Source organism: Leptodactylus fuscus, chromosome 2, assembly GCF_031893055.1.
Source record: "Leptodactylus fuscus isolate aLepFus1 chromosome 2, aLepFus1.hap2, whole genome shotgun sequence".
Lineage (NCBI taxonomy): Eukaryota > Metazoa > Chordata > Amphibia > Anura > Leptodactylidae > Leptodactylus > Leptodactylus fuscus.
Window position 1 is genome coordinate 221,306,640 of NC_134266.1, and position 16,274 is coordinate 221,322,913.

At 40.5% G+C, this 16,274-nt stretch overlaps 1 protein-coding gene across 2 annotated transcripts in view; it reads left to right on the top strand.

The window, feature by feature from the left end:
- Positions 1–9,373, top strand: part of CSRNP2 (cysteine and serine rich nuclear protein 2) — a 36,177-nt gene extending 26,804 nt beyond the window's left edge. The window contains exons 2-5 of one of the 2 annotated variants that reach the window (XM_075265666.1): positions 1,814–1,992; positions 3,068–3,327; positions 6,069–6,365; positions 7,145–9,373. In XM_075265666.1, coding sequence (XP_075121767.1) covers positions 1,833–1,992; positions 3,068–3,327; positions 6,069–6,365; positions 7,145–7,987 — 1,560 coding nt within the window. In that variant the 5' untranslated portion in view covers positions 1,814–1,832 and the 3' untranslated portion in view covers positions 7,988–9,373. The remainder of the gene's footprint in view (positions 1–1,813; positions 1,993–3,067; positions 3,328–6,068; positions 6,366–7,144) is intronic. The other variant, XM_075265667.1, reaches the window with a different exon arrangement.
- The last annotated feature ends 6,901 nt before the right edge of the window (positions 9,374–16,274 follow it).

Genomic DNA, 16,274 nt, shown 5'->3' on the forward strand with positions numbered 1-16,274 from the left:
GAGGTGTGCGAGAGGCGAGCAGCTGCGCCAATGTAGGGGAGCGAATAACACGGCCAGATAGAAGCAATGAACACAGTCCCTATAGTGTTGTGCTATATGCGCCACATATTACCCTATAATTCAGTGTACTAATACACTATCAATGACCGCATCGAATTAGATATTAGACCATGTTCACACTAATGTCATTGCTCCTGTTCATAATACAAGCCTTCACTGATCCGTTTCATAATGGACCACATTAACAGGGTCATGGCCATAGTGGCATATTAAGGTGTTCTTAAAGAGTTAACAAATATATTTTTCAGAAGGTGTTCTTATTGACAAACTAAAATAGGAATCCATAAGAGATAGGTTTATTCTATTCTATTGTGTAAATTTGCAAGGGCAGGATCATTTTTGGTCCTAGTGGAGCTGAACAAGGCCTTAGGCTAACGTCCCATATAGCGGGCCACAACAAAAAAAAAAAAGTGCTGCGGGAAAAACACATCGCAGGTTATCCTGTAGCGCTTCTCACAGAAAGTCCGCAGAGGTTTCCTCTGCGGACTTTCTGCTTCAATTATACCTATGGGGAAACCGCCGGCGTTTCCGTAGGTATAATAGACATGCTACAATTTACAAAGTGTTTTTTGAAATTGCAGTATTTCCTCTGCAGATATTTTTCTGCAGTATGTGGATGGGATTAACCAGAGTCCTATCCACTCTGCAGGTGCGTTTTATTGTTTTTTTCCCACCTTATCAGTATGTCTTTGGAGTGTGGAAGGAAACCCACGCAAATATGGGCAGAACATATAAACTCCTTGCAGATGTTGTTGTTGGCAGGATTCAAACCCAGGACTGCAGCGCTGCAAACCCAGGACTGCAGTGCTGAGCCACTGTGCTGCCCTTTGCAGGTGCATTTCTGCTGTGGTAAACTTGCGTCGTTTACGCTACGTGGAGCCTTAAAGGGATTTTACAGGGCCAAAATATTGATGTATGTTTAGGATAAGTTAGCAATATTAGATGAGTGGGGGTCCAACACCTGGGACAGCTATGGATCAGCTGTCTGCAGTGGTGCTCTGGCCAATAGCACCAACCTATTATATAGCGTGTTGGCTAGCAACACTTTAATAGGCAGATAAGCGACTTGCTTTCCAGATGACACAATCTTCTGCATCCAAGACCATAGGTCTGATAAACTAAAGATGTAGGAAAACTGCAGTATGATGCAATGTTTTCTAGTAGATGATAAAGCAGCACTTGGGTTGGGCCCATTGATGGCTTCATCCATCCCACTTCCAGACTATCGTATCCATTGCTCGAATGTTATTGGTGTTTTCAGGACTATTCTTATACAGATCCCAGGAAATCTATAATATGCCCACGGTTTCCTGCCATTCTGTGCACCAGCTGTTAATTGCAGTTTCTGGTGGGGTTGATAAGAAAGCTTTGTCTTGCGCTGCCGCCGCCGCTGGGCCTGACTTTGATGTTGACAAAGCAGTGATTTGTAAAGGTACCTAGCAACGCTGCCTAGTGAACTACCCAGTACTTGGCTGTAAGAGGGGAAATGTCAATAGACTGAGGTATAAAGTTTACAAGTAGTCGTACAGGTTGGACTCCATTCAGTTCACGTTTTTTATATCCATCTAGCAGATCTGTTTAATGGTTGCAAAATGCAGAAGCAAATGGATGTCCCTGCATTTACATAGAGATCAATGTTAATTTAAAAAAAAAAAAAAATAAAAAAATGGATGCTTCTGAAATGCAACTTTTGTATTGCGCTCAATTGTATATCTACTGTATATTGTATTTTACATTTTCCTTTACTTTTCAGTCAGGCAACCCTGAAACAAATGGATGCTGTGACGAGCAGAAGCCTGAAAAGAAAGTTTGAAGAAGTAGATCCTGGCTCGCCAATTTCTACGTCAAAAGATTCTGATGATGAGATTTCAAACAGCGACAGCGCAGATAGCTGCGACAGCATCAATGCTCCGACCACCACGGAACTTATACGTACGTTTTTTTGTTTCTTTATGAAATAATACTGTGGTGTCACTGGCTGTTCTTTTTCGCTTAGAGGTGTTTTTTCAGCATTTAATGTTGATGGCTTTTCCTTAGTCCTTAGACTTCCATTTTGGTGCACAAGAGTGTCGCTTTCCCAAACAGGGCTCACGAGGTCTTTGAAGTGTAAGAAAACCAAGAGTACCTAGAGGAAACCCATACAAACACGGGGATAATATACAAACTCTATGCAGATGTTCTGTGTGGGATTTGAATGCAACATTGCTAACCACTGAGCCATATTGCTGCTCGCAGCAGTGTAACATAACTATATGTCCTCACACAACCCCTTTGACTTTGTAGGCAAACAGTTTTTTATAACCAGCTAATTCTCATGTCGCAGAATGACTGCGATCACGTCAGAATATAATAAGAAATGGAGATGTTACAGTACTTAGCTGCAGTCACAGGTGTTACAAATGATAGTTGTCCGCATGATGAAATTGGGAGCGCCGTTGCATATTATGTTCTAGTATACAACCTTTTCATGGGCCCAGCTGAAGGTAATAGGATGTAGCATACCATAGTTCTGTAGTACCTTTGGGGTGGGTGGGGTGGCTTAGTGGAGTGTGTCTGGTCATAACCACTTGTAGGAGACAGGGACATTGAAGGAATGAATACTGGTCAGTAACAGATGTTATCCTTGTTGACCATATCAGGACACCTTGGAATTACATATAAACTGATCAGTAACAGAAATCATCATATAGATGGACAACTAGAAATACATACGTTAAGACATTAACTCTGTCATATCACATCAGTGAAACAGTCTTATCTTCCACTTTATTTGGAAAGCATGGATATACTACCTCACTTTTTGGAGCCTCCACTCCATCTATTCTAACTGATTTTGCACTTTGTCCTATTACAGTCATCCAGTGACCTAACCTTATCGTCTTCTCTTTTTGTTTGTCATATGCACATTCTAGTTATTTCATGAAGAAGTGACAGGGCACCTTGGCATTAAGCAATCTTATACTTCATTAAATGTTTAATTGTAATGGGATTTTTATTTGTCTTTCAGCCACGTCCATTCTGAAGCGGCAGAAACTTCTGAGACAAAAGAACGTCCGTTTCGACCAGGTCACTGTCTATTACTTCTCACGTCGCCAAGGATTCACCAGTGTGCCAAGCCAGGGTGGAAGCTCCTTGGGAATGGCCCAACACCACAACTCTGTGCGAAAGTACACACTTTGTGAGTTTGCCCAGGAACAAGAAGTGACACATCGGGAAATCCTACGTGAACACCTAAAGGAGGAGAAACTTCACACGAGAAAGATGAAGGTGAGTCATTAGAAATTCACCAATTCCACCTTCAATGAAAAGGCAGAAACAAAGGAGCTCTGTATGATAGGGACCAGGTGTGATATGTATATATGTATGTATATACATACACATATTGTATTTAATGGAAAGTTTTTAGAAAATCAACTGAGTTTAGAATATTTAAAGGGCTATTCCCAGAAAATATAACCATACTTAGGCTTGTAGGCAGCTAAATGTGGCACATTTTTGTAAATATAAGTCACTTAAAGGTAATTTCCCTTGTCAGTAACTCGCAGATGAGATCCTTTTTGTGGACAGGTTATCTGGCAGGGACACTAAATCTATGATGAAATAACCTGGCCACAATAAGGAAATCCTGGCTGGGTGTCAGAGTATAGAAAGTTACTGCATTTATGGTCTTCTCCTTTTGGCAACCCATCAAGACAGCAGAGGTCACTGCTGAGAGGGTTACAGAAAATCTTTAAAACCCTGCAAAATTTTCTTTCTTTATATTTACTAAAATGTTTAAGACCCCCTTTCAAAAGAATATTGTATTTTATTCTGAAATCCTTGCTATCACAGCAACATTATAAGCTACCTGTCAGGTATACATTATTGTAGATCCTCATAACACACCATGGATTGGAACAGAAAAGGAGCAAACTCCAGAACAGAGAGAGGAGCTGGGATAAGCAAAAGTGCCTAATAACTGCAGTCTGTCATAAAGAAGATCCATTGATCATTGTACATATATTCAGTAATATCACCGGAGCTCCCTAAGATATATTTGTTTAATGGAGACCAGTGATGTGTCTGACTGTTGTAGCCCTATGGACACCATTGGCATATACATTGGGAGCTTTTGCACTAAATATAGGGCAAAAAGATGATGTAAATGCAGTCAAATGTGCAATAACTCTCCATTATGTTACAGTAGTTCTCACATTTTATAAATGGTAAAACTTAACACACTGATGGCTCGCCTCAATTCCTAACTTACCGTAACTCTAAAGTGTAAAATTTAGGTGTGAATAATATTAAGCACAGTATCCCCCCCCTGTATTTTCTGTGTTCTAAAGCTTTTAAAAATGGCATCACTTTCCATATTTTTCTAGTCCCCCTACTATTTGTGAGCATCTGTATTCCAGTAGTGTACAGTAGAGTAATACGGGATGGAGGAGTTTCTCTTAGGTGGTGGTTAATGGTGAGATCATGTTATGTAGATAGATATACTCCTGGATTAATAGTTTTTTTTGTGGAAGAATGTGGTCAGGGTCTGTATCCACATCAAAGTCTGAAAGAATGTATAATCATAGGACTTGTACCTCTATACATGGTTAAACCTGATGTGCTACTCCCTCTGCCTGCTTATGGCCTCAGGTTGCCTGTACTTGATGAACTTGCATCATACTTCTCCACTACCTCAATGTTCCTTGTCCCCTAAGGTCTGCATGATGAAACCTCCCTATGGAGACTACTATTTTGTCTATTGCAGACCTTACTCTTGTTATACTACTCCTTTCCCTGTAAAACTACACTTTTGAAATATATTGGATCCATTGAGATCATGCTTGATAATGTAGGAAGGCTGAAAATTCTCCTCTTACTTTATTTTTTACCTTCTACAGAGTGAAAATGGTTTTGGGTGATGCATCAAAACAGATATTGCTGTAATATTTGCTGTATAGTCATATAGGGTCTGAATGCGAAGTCACTTTATGCCCAAGTTGCTTTTTAGCTTAATAAATACACAAGGTTGCCCCACTAGTGCACCAACAGTTACAACCTACTCACAATGTAGGCAAAGGTCTGGCGAAAGGGTGTGGTACAGGTATAGTGGTCATACGAATGTACAATGTACTGCAGATTAAGGGTATTCTGACCATTTATGGCATTCAGAGGATATGCCAGCACTGTCTGTAGCATGAGCCCCGTTCTGCAATTCAAGGCACCTGTGAATGCCATAAAAAGGAGAGGATGAATACAATAGCACCATACATGTCTGCACCTATCTGCATTCAATCCAAAGGGATTTACCAAGCAAGTGCACCCAGCTGTTTTGTAATTTTGCATCCTTGAGTGTAAACATCATATGAATCTTAATACTGTTGTCTTTCCACCTTTCCTATAACTAAGAAACACTCACTGCTACATCCTCATGGCTGATAGCATCAGGTTTGGCATCAGATGTGTGAGTATGTATGGTAGCTTAACAAACTGCTGTAAAGTGTCACAAATGTTTAGTTTTAAAGGGGTTGCACAGGTTTAGCCAACACATGTTATTTGTATAATGATACATTTATGCAGTTTTCCAATGTACTTTCTGTATCAGTTTCTTATGGTTGTCTAGATCACTATTTGATGCCATTAATTCTGTTTACTTGCAGTGCATAAAAATCATGAGCTGGACCGTCCGTGGTCGCGTGATGGACCGTCTGTCCGTGGTCACGTGATGGACCGTCCGTGGATGCGTGATGGACACAAGTGCATGGAAAACATGTTACAAAGCAGAGCCCTATTTACCTAGCTGTTCATCTGTGTGCACTGACCTGACCATGGACTGTCCACCATATGACCATGGACTGAATTTTATCCACTGGAAGCAGAGATCTAGAAATTCAAGAGATATTGATACAGAAACTGTATCAGAAAATTGTAGACATTTTTATTATACAAATGATACAATTTGGGTGCTGAAACTGGACTGCCCCTTTAACACTTTTATTCGCAGTTTTGCTGACTGGCATTTTCTTCTTCAGCTCACAAAAAATGGTACAGTAGAATCTGAAGAAGCTGAAGGCCTCACCTTGGAGGACGTTTCGGATGAAGATATAGATGTTGACAATGTCGAAGTGGACGATTACTTCTTCCTTCAGCCATTACCAACAAAGAGGCGCAGAGCTTTGCTTCGAGCAGCTGGTGTCCATCGCATAGATGCTGAGGAGAAGCAAGAACTTAGAGCCATCCGTCTGTCCAGAGAGGAATGTGGCTGTGACTGTCGCCTCTTCTGTGATCCAGAAGCTTGTCCATGCAGTCAGGCCGGTATCAAATGTCAGGTGAGGGATAACACTGGGCATTTGCATGGTGAAAATAAATTTCTTCATTTGATCTCTATTATATAGTCTCATGGAATCTTTTTGGCCAGTGTATGTAATGCAGGTATAGATCTCAAACCTATCGGCACAATTGTTTCTTGCAAAGTTTTTTCCCCCCTCATCTCACCTTGAAATTTTTTTTGACATCCACTTGTTTGGTTTTTTAGATTGAACCCCAGTATGCCATGAGTTATAAATTTTACTATGGTTAAAAATATGACTGCTCAGAAAGTCTCGTTGTTGACCATCAGAACAGTAACCCATATACTAGAATTTAACCCCATGTGTGAATGATCCCATTATCTAAATACTACCATAAAACTTGAGCTGGAAAACATGTGCATTGACCATTCATAATTTTGTTTTGTTTTTTTTTGGGGGGGGGTCTGTGTAATTTATTGTAAATTGCAATCTTTTATGTTTAATTAACAAGAACAGCATTTGTTTCATTACCTATGTGGTTTAAAGGGTTTTTTCCACCATAGCAACTTACAACCCTATCCACAGAATTTTGGATATGTCCAGAGGTCCCATGAAAATAAATTAAGTCAGGGCTTGTCTTTCTACTCCATACAAGAAAAACGGCCCCTTTTTTGTGAGTGATGGGGGTCCGACTACTGGGACAAGAGATAAGTTGCTGTGGAGGGAAAATACCTTTAAACAATAGTTTCTTATACACATGAAGGTTTTCTTACACAGTTCCTTCCTTTGTCTCTTCCTTGGTGTTCTTACACTAATAGGTGGATCGTATGTCCTTTCCATGTGGGTGTTCTCGGGATGGCTGCAGTAATATAGCTGGCAGGATAGAATTTAACCCTATACGTGTAAGGACCCATTATCTACACACCATCATGAAACTTGAGCTGGAAAATAAGCGCCAGCATCCACGACCTCAACCCCTTGAAGAGGAGCTTCCTCATGCCTCTCTTGCTGTTAATCCTCACCAGGAGACACAGGACTTCCACGAATTCATTGCTGAGAACTATCACTTGGAGAACGAGGCTGCCGTCAGACACCTGCAAAGCGCGGAGGAGCGCCAGAGGCTTTTGGATGAGGGTGACGAGGCTTCTAGTGGCTCTAGTCTCAGTCTGGACTCCAGCGTGGAGTCTCTAGATGTATGTCTTCTGGAGACTCCTATCTCACTGCCACCATCCACCTGCCATTCCTCCATCAATCCTGTTTTGTTGTCTTCTAGTTCTTCTGTCCTCTGTTATACCGATGAGGATTCTGGGAGACCAGCTACCCCACCGGATTACACAGATGGGAGTGTGGTGTCCATTTATGATCACAATTCACCAGGATTAGACACAGGGTCAGAAGTGACAGAATCTGTTCACTCTGAGGCCACAGAAGCAAGTGGCTCTGTGAAGGTTAACCCTGAGGTTTGCACTATAATAACCTCTTGCTCTAAAGAGATGGACCCAGCCTCTGAGTCCGGGAGCAATTCCTCTGACTTGGCATCTCTGACTAATGGGCCACTAGACACCTGCATAAGTGAAGGGGGGAAGCTGCAAGAAGATTCGGAGAGCCAAACCTCCTGGTCAGGCCAGCCTTTTTCTGCAGATGACAACCTGACCGCCTGACACTATTGGCAAACCTTTTGCACAAGCCACTCCCAACTTTCCCCCTCCACTTATAATCCCATGACTCCCTTCTCTTACTACCCTATAAGCACCTGTGAAAGAAATCTATTTATACAGGTTTTGTCCTCCTTTACGAAGGTCCATTTTTGTTATGGAAGGAAAAGCAATCACTCCATTTGTAAGACAACGAAAAGAACCATGTCCCAGTTTTGTTTTCTTCTGAGTGAATATGACTTTTATATGTAACACTCAAGCAACCTTTTGTCCGAGCCAATAGATGACCTCGGCATACGCGGCTTTGAATACATTTGGTTAATAGGGTGACATTAACCATTTTGCTGGGTTTTGTTGCAATATTTCCCCAGCGGTTTCTCACCCGGTCATTTTAGGTACATCAGGCCTGGTTGCCATAACTTGAAACTTTTATTTGCAAACTAACTAGCTGTGCAGATGTAAATCTATGGCCCACAAATGTGGTCGGCTACCTGTTTCTGACTTCCTGGAGTCCTTTGTTGTCACAGACAGCCTATACATATATATATGATAATTGGAGACTAATGTGTAAATGAAGCAAACTTGCCCAGGTAGTATGGTGCTATTGAGTAGGTTTAGAGTGAAATCTCAGTCCGGAGAGCTGAGCTGCCTTTTTTTTTTTTTTTTCTTTTATGTCCATTTTGTCTATTAAAATTTCAAGTCCCGGTGCAGGCGCACTTTAACTTCAAGGCAAGTCTTTAACACAGGACTAACCTACAGGACTCTCCTCTACTTTATAAAGCTGCTAATCTTTCCACCTGGACATTAAGGGGACAGTTGTACTTCTTATGCTCTCTATGTGATAGTCTTTTATCCATATGGATTTACTGTATCTATTTCAAGCAATGATCCCATTCACTAAGGGGTCGGTGCGTATGTGTAAACAAGCAGTATGTATAGAGTCCTTTTTTAAAAAAAAGAAAATTAGGTTTTTACATTGAATTATTGTGTTAAATTATGAAATCAGAGAGATTGATACAGAATATTTATTTCCAGGTATTATTGATCAACCTGTTTGATTTTATTTTAGCAAAGGTTTTAAAAGCAAGAAGCCATTACGATGGTTTTAATGGTGGTTCTTGCTTTAGTCCAACATATGGTCCTAGCTTTATTGGCAGAGTCAAAGAACTGACATTATAGAATCCATCCAATCTAACAGGTTGGTATAAAACTGGCTAATAAAATAATGCCACCTACAGCTAGGATGGTAAAAAGTTTGGTCTTACTGTGTTTCTTTTAGCCTACGAAGGAGTGTTTTGGTATTTTTAACCTACTCTGAAATCATAGATTTCCATTACAAATGTACCCAGGGAGAATTTGGTGCATTCTAAAATATATCCCTGGAGTGCTAGATAAACTGTATCACATATATATATATATATATATATATATATATATATATATATATATATATATATATTGTAACTGAAGTCCCATGTTCACATATTCTTTTATTCTTTACTTGTTTACTTATTCACTTGCCATCTTCAAGGAAAAGTTCAGTCAAGCAGATAAATGTTACATCCATTGTATAGGCATTGTCTTTGTCACGGTTTTACTATGAATTATACATTATATGAGCTAGTGGGTTGTTTTCTCCATAACACATCTTCATACACCCGTAAGTTTGTCAGACTCTACCCCTTTCCCAGTACCTGCACAGGTTATTCATTCCACCATGCTCCATCTAACCTTTGCCAGGATAACGTGTTAGAAATGACATACATGACTAAAGTACATTTAAAAATTTAACTGCTGCAGGATTTATCCATTACCATTGTGACATTAAAGTGGACCTCTCACCACTTCTCCCAACCTTTGCATCATTCATTAGGTGCCAATTCTGGGGTAGTTGGATTTTTTTTCCCTAGCCCTCGCCATTCCTGAGCAATCATTTCTGATGGCTCCAACATAATTATGTTTTCTGTCAGGTGGGCTGGCCCTGTTTGTCTGCTCCCGCCAAGGACTGCCCACCTGGCTTTTGAATGTATAATTGTTTTGAATGTAACAGAACTGTTACTCAGAAATGGTGCAGGGGGAGGGGGGGGCTAAAGTAAAAATTTCCACTGCACCAGAACCAGTGGAACGGCATCAATGTAATAGTTATATCCTGATACACACTACTAGTATTGTACTAGCTGTTTCCTAGAAAATAAGGGGTTGACAAATGTGCTACATAATTTCCATCCTATTTATACTCATTGGTCTGCGCAACCACACCAAACTATATTGAATTCTGTTTTTTTGCAAAAATAGTGTTAATAAAAAGCTTGAAGTATTTGCCTTGGAAGAACAGCCCACACAACACTGTTGTGGCTAGTGCAGGACCTGAGTGGTGGAGTGTCACACAAGTGGTCTCCTTGGCGTTCTTTCAGTCCTTGGGTCATGCCCCATTTCATACCTGGAGTGCTCCCTTAATGTGCAGTCCATTGACATAACTGGTATATTAATAGATGCTTTTGTTGGGTAGTATGGTCTGGGGGCAGTTCATGACTTTTCTCATGGCTATCGCCCATCAAGGCCTGTGCTAAAAATCAGTTCTGGATGGAGTATTTAGTTACTACATGATTTATACCATGTCCAAATTTTACGCATTTTGATGCCCCCTACAGACAACTTTGTCTTATTGTCATTTATTGTATGTTGCATCATTGGCTATAATTATGGTGTGCGCTGTGGCTGATGTTCCCATAGGGATCTCTGTTCCCATTTGCAAGAGATATCTATGCTAAGATTGCATAATGAAGATGGTCAAAAATAGACCATAAAGGATAAACCAAGGTCTCCCAATTACCCTGCCCAAGATGGATGGATGTAACATTTGGTAAATTAGACAAGAAAACCATTTAGCCCTCAAATCCGCTTTCTAATGTATTCTGGGAAGTATTTCTGGAAAGCTTAACTGCGGCATATGAAGAATGCTATTTTTATTTTCTTCATTGTGTGGGGGAGTCAGGACAAATGAAGCAAATGTAAATGTCCTCCGTATATTCCACTTCTAGTATAAGGTAGTAATTGGTGTCGTATGCTCCCCACCATGCACCTCGGCTTCAGACACTTGTTCGGCTGTGGTGCATTTCACAAGCCATGAGATATTTCCAAGACTATAGGTGAGCTGTCCTGATAGTTGGTGAGGCAGGAGACTGTGTGTATTAGCTGGAAGCTTTTCAATTCATGTTTTTGAACCGCTAGCCAGAGGAAGTTATCTTTAATACAACCAGTATCTTACCTTTAATAGTTTACAGATTGTCCTAATCTTTGAGGAAGTATGTTGTGAGGAACAAGACATGCAGCCCAATTAGTTGCATTCTACTGTCAGGCAGTAGGTCCACTAGAGCAGTAGTCTGTATAGCAGTCCATTTACTTTATATAGCTGTTGGTCACACATAGCTATGCTACCCATCATCCCAAAATACGTGCATGCTCGGTTTAGCCAAGCCATTAAAAAGCCATTATATCCCTAAGAATGAAAAGTTTGTCTGGAAAGCTCCCTTACACATTTATATACTTGCCCTAACCTATCAAAATCGACAAGTTCAGGCATCTTATACTTTTGGCTCTCCAGCTGTTACACTATAACCATGAGACCAGGCTAGGACTGTATGACTAGTGAGCTGTGGTTTGGCTGTAGAAACCCAGTCTAGTCAGACATGTTACAGCTTCCATTGAAGTCTATGGTAAAGTCACATGTGATTTACAATCTATCACCAATAGGTTTGGATTTTCTAGGACTGTCATGTTGTACAATGTCACAATGTGATACCATAGAGAGACACTGAAATGATGTCACACCTAAATTGCACAGGAGTTGTAGTTGTGTGACAGCTGGAAAGTGACACGTTAGAGATTGCTGCTCCTGAGGATCTTCTGGTATTCTCAGGTTCTGCAATAATAATACAACAGAGCCCAGAAACCCCTTTGATATGTCCTATTTGTGCAGCGATCTTCTGTAGATTTGGTGGGTGAGCCCATTGGCTTGGCACTTGCATGCAATTATGTTCTATAGGACTAAATTAGGTTCTGTTTCCATTGACTGTGTAGCCATGAACCCAGGTACTAGAGCTGCTTTTTATGATTTCTATCAAAGGTCTCAGTATTTTTATGCAATAGCAGCTATAAATAGGACCCCATTATAAGTGAGAAACTCTGCTAGTTCAAAACTGACCTGACCTAGCTGTTCTCTCTATTATTAATGTGAATAGGGCCTTGAGGCTGGAATCGCACTTGCATTTTGGCAACTTATACTTTTCCTTCTAGCTGGATCTACTTCTGGCTTTGGTCAAGAAAGCTGTGTGTTTTAGGGGCAACACGGTGGGCTCAGTGGCTAGCACTGCAGCCTTGCAGCGCTGGGGTCCTGGGTTCGAATCCTGCAAGGAGTTTGTATGTTCTCCCTGTGTTTGCGTGGATTTCCTCCCTTTCTACAAAGACATACTGATAGGAAAAAAATAAAAAATACATTGTGATCCCTACATGGGGCTAACATCCTACAAAAAAAAAAAAGCTGTGTGTTTCCAGCCTTAGGCTGCAAGTTCACATCAGGATGTCCATAGTGGAGTTCCTTCAGTAGACCCACTTGTGACAAGATCAAGCCAAAATCTGCTGATTTGTGCTGTCCATTTCACGGGTGGTTTCTTCAGGTCTTAGACTTTAAGTTACAAAGGTTGGAATCTGGGGCTGAATTTGCAGCAATAAGTGGCGTTGTGCTCATAAAATGTGCTGTACTATGTAACTAACAAGTCCAGGAAAAACCTACAAGAAAGTAGAGCTCTCTCACTGTCATGGACTTTCCCAGATGCTACGAAATGCCTCAAGTATGTGTAAAAGTCTGAATATGTTGTGTACTTGCTTGACATCCTTTTCTAGGAGCCTAGGCCTCTCCTTCAGTAAAAGCAGAGAAAATCTATGTTATTGTACAGTAGCAGCTCAGCATTCCGGGTATTAGAACAGTTATTTAAGGGACATCCATGACTAAAGTAGATGATTCAGCTTCACGTCACACTAGGTTGGTAGAGGTAAAATATAGCATTGCTGCATGGCACTTGTATTATACGTAACATAGGGTGGGCTGATGTATTCTATTTATGATGATCTTGCCTTGAAGAAAACTTAACTTGGTCTATCAAGTTATGACTAGTTATAGCAGTGACCTGTAAGAACATGGGAGTATAGCAAGTACTGAAAAACATCTGGATAGTGCAAAGGCAATATTGTATCCACTACCAGTAAACCTCATAGAACATATTTCAATACAATGCATTGGTTTTCCAGAAAGAGTCTAGATTTGTAGATGGTAAAATCCAGTTGTAAGACCTGTACAGTGTTATACAGGTGTAGCCGAGCTGTTAATCTTAAGAAATTTGAGATCACAACATGTTTGGGTGGATTTACATAGGACTGCAGGAAAACCAATTACATTATGCCAAATTGTAGCACACACAATGAACACAAGTTAACACTAGGTTCATACTAGTGTCCGGCTTTCCATTCTTCCACTTGGAACATCTAGCCTTACTAAAGCTGTTGGATATAATGATATCATTTTGTGTTCTCTTTCATTCCATTAAATAAGTGGGTAATGACTTCATTGGTTTTGTGACACTTTATAGTTCCAGACACTTTAGTGTCACTCCTAGCCACAGGTTGTATAGTATCACAACTCGACTCCGTTCACTAGAGTGGAGCTAAACTGTGATACCAGATACGTGTGCATAGGTGTGGCACAGTAGAGACAGTATGGTCTCACGGTATGGTTAACCCCTTTAAAGAGGACTTCATCACATCCACCAACTCTTTTCATTTTTCAGTCGCTGGCGCGTCATTGATTACAGCACAGTTAGAATTTTTTTCTAGCCCCCGACAGACCCCGAGCAACCTCTGCTGCGAGTTTCAGCACCCAATTTGTTAGACTGTCAAGTGGGCGGTCCTGAACCAGAGCAGAAAGTCGGGGACAGCCCACCTGAAAGTTTTATCACAGTTTTGCACTGGAATCAATGGTGTAGCACCTATTGAAGTATACAGAGAGTTGGTGGAGGTGTCTTCTACGCCATGTAACTACATTGACTGTAGTTTCCTAAGATAAAGAATTTGACACAACATTGTGTAAATCTGTACTTGGCCCTACCATCCAAGATGGACTTGTCTTACACCGTATGCCTGTGCCATGTTGCTAACTTGCAGAATTGAGCTATAAAGTACTGCTTAATAATAAGAAAGCAACTAGTGAAAATCCTTCTATCAGTTAGGGATTCACGTCGATGCTACTGTATGCACACATACTAGAAGGAAAGGCAAAGGGGTGATTTTTTATTTTTTTGTGATAAATTTTATTATTGTCGTAAAGCGAGAAACGGTTTACCATGGATATAGCTGTTCACTGTATGGCCTTTCCATCCATAAATAGAATCTTGGGATTCTTGGGTTTTCCTTCTACTAATAGAAGAAAAAGTGCTCATGTTAAAGATGCTGAGAATGAGAAAACATGGCTGCTTTCTTCCAAACACAAGGCCGTATCTGTCCACAGGCATGACTCTGTTTTTGGAAGGAAGCAGCCATGTTTTCTCATCCAGAAGAGCCCATTAGGTTGAGCGTATTCTGCAACTTTTTGGAGCACGAATATTGATTTTAACTATTGAGTGACTGCTGCGGTCTAAAAGATCTCATATAGTAGGTAGTGTAGTCCTAGCCTTAAAGGAGTGATATTGTACTACTAGGCCTGGTGTATAAAGCACAAGCATAGGACAACCACAGAGGATGATGATGATGGAGTTGTGAAGGGTTGAATCTCCAGAATTATTATGTACAGCTTAGGCCTCGGGGCCTGTACTTCTATTCAGAATAGGTAGCAGGCTCTGAGGTGAAAGCACCATATAATGTGTGAATAGCTGCTGTTGTATACATATTCCAGGTGACTATGGTCAGGTTGGCACCTCTAGCTGCTATTACAGTATTCTAGTTTTCTTGAAAAATAAATGTAACCAGTCTCCCATAAGTGTCACTGTTGCCCATAGCAAACAAAGTCCTAATTTTATTTTTTCTGTGCCACGATTAGTCTGGTTGCTGTTAGTGGACTTCATTTTCGCAGATGCTTTTCATAAATGTATAGTTCTATAGAAATATTTTACCAACTTCTAAAACATTATCCCAGCAGGAGGGTTTGTCAAGTGTACTAGCCGAAAAACCGATCACCATTCGGTAGCCTCAATAAGCAAAAAAAATACAAAAAAAATCTGTTTTTGGTTATCAATGCCATTTTTAGCGTCTATTGGCTCCATCCTTATATTCCTTTCTTTCTGCAGTCGTCCCTTACGTTCGGTTGTTAGGACAGAGATGACCCTTTGTGTTAGATAATGACGTTATATAATTTTATATATAGCAATTTCACTAAAATGAAGGAAATGGGTAGAATTGTGATGTTGGGCCGTTCTGTCTTTAGGCTAGATGTTCAGTACTACATGGATGACAATCCAATAAAGGGTCACGCCTTGTCCAAGCCAAAATGGTTGTATACCAGAGTAGCCCTCCTTAGTGCTACCCTAAAGTAGGCAGCAGAGATCTGTATTCTGGAATGTCAAGGTGTAAAGGGATGAAATATTTCTACCTTGGCAATACTTGGGTCAAACCAAGCCTTCAGTGCTGGCTTATACCTACGTGTCCAGGGTCTTGGCAGTATGTGACGCAGTGTGCCTGACTTATACTTGAAATAGCTGTTACTAAAGTTCACTATTTGTTTTATTAAAAAATAAAACCACAAATTCCTTGTAAATGTGCTATAAAAGACTGATTCACGACTTGCACACTTAAGAATATGTTGCTAGGGCAGCGTGCAAGAACCTTATTATACTGTATAGACTTTGGCTGTGTATTGCAAGAACAAGATGTAAAGACATATGTATACTTGGCAAATCAATACATAGTTTTATATGACCACACTACAATGATTCTCTGTCGGTGCTTTGAGCCCAAAACATAACTGCAGGGTGGTTTAAAGTGTAAAAATGATGTCCATAGAATTTCAAGAGTCCATTACATCGGATTTATGTAGTTAGGGTGTTTTTATCATTTTTAGTTCCTCCAGTTCCTTGTTCATTACCCGTCAGGGGGTCTACATGGTGCAGATCTCCTGCTGGTTTTACTATTTAGTAATGAGTATTCTGATGTGAGGGGCTATGCCCCATACCGCCACCTTGTGGGAGACCTTATGAAATACGTTTTAACGTAAAATTCACAGAGTTTACATGACGTCACAACTATTTAA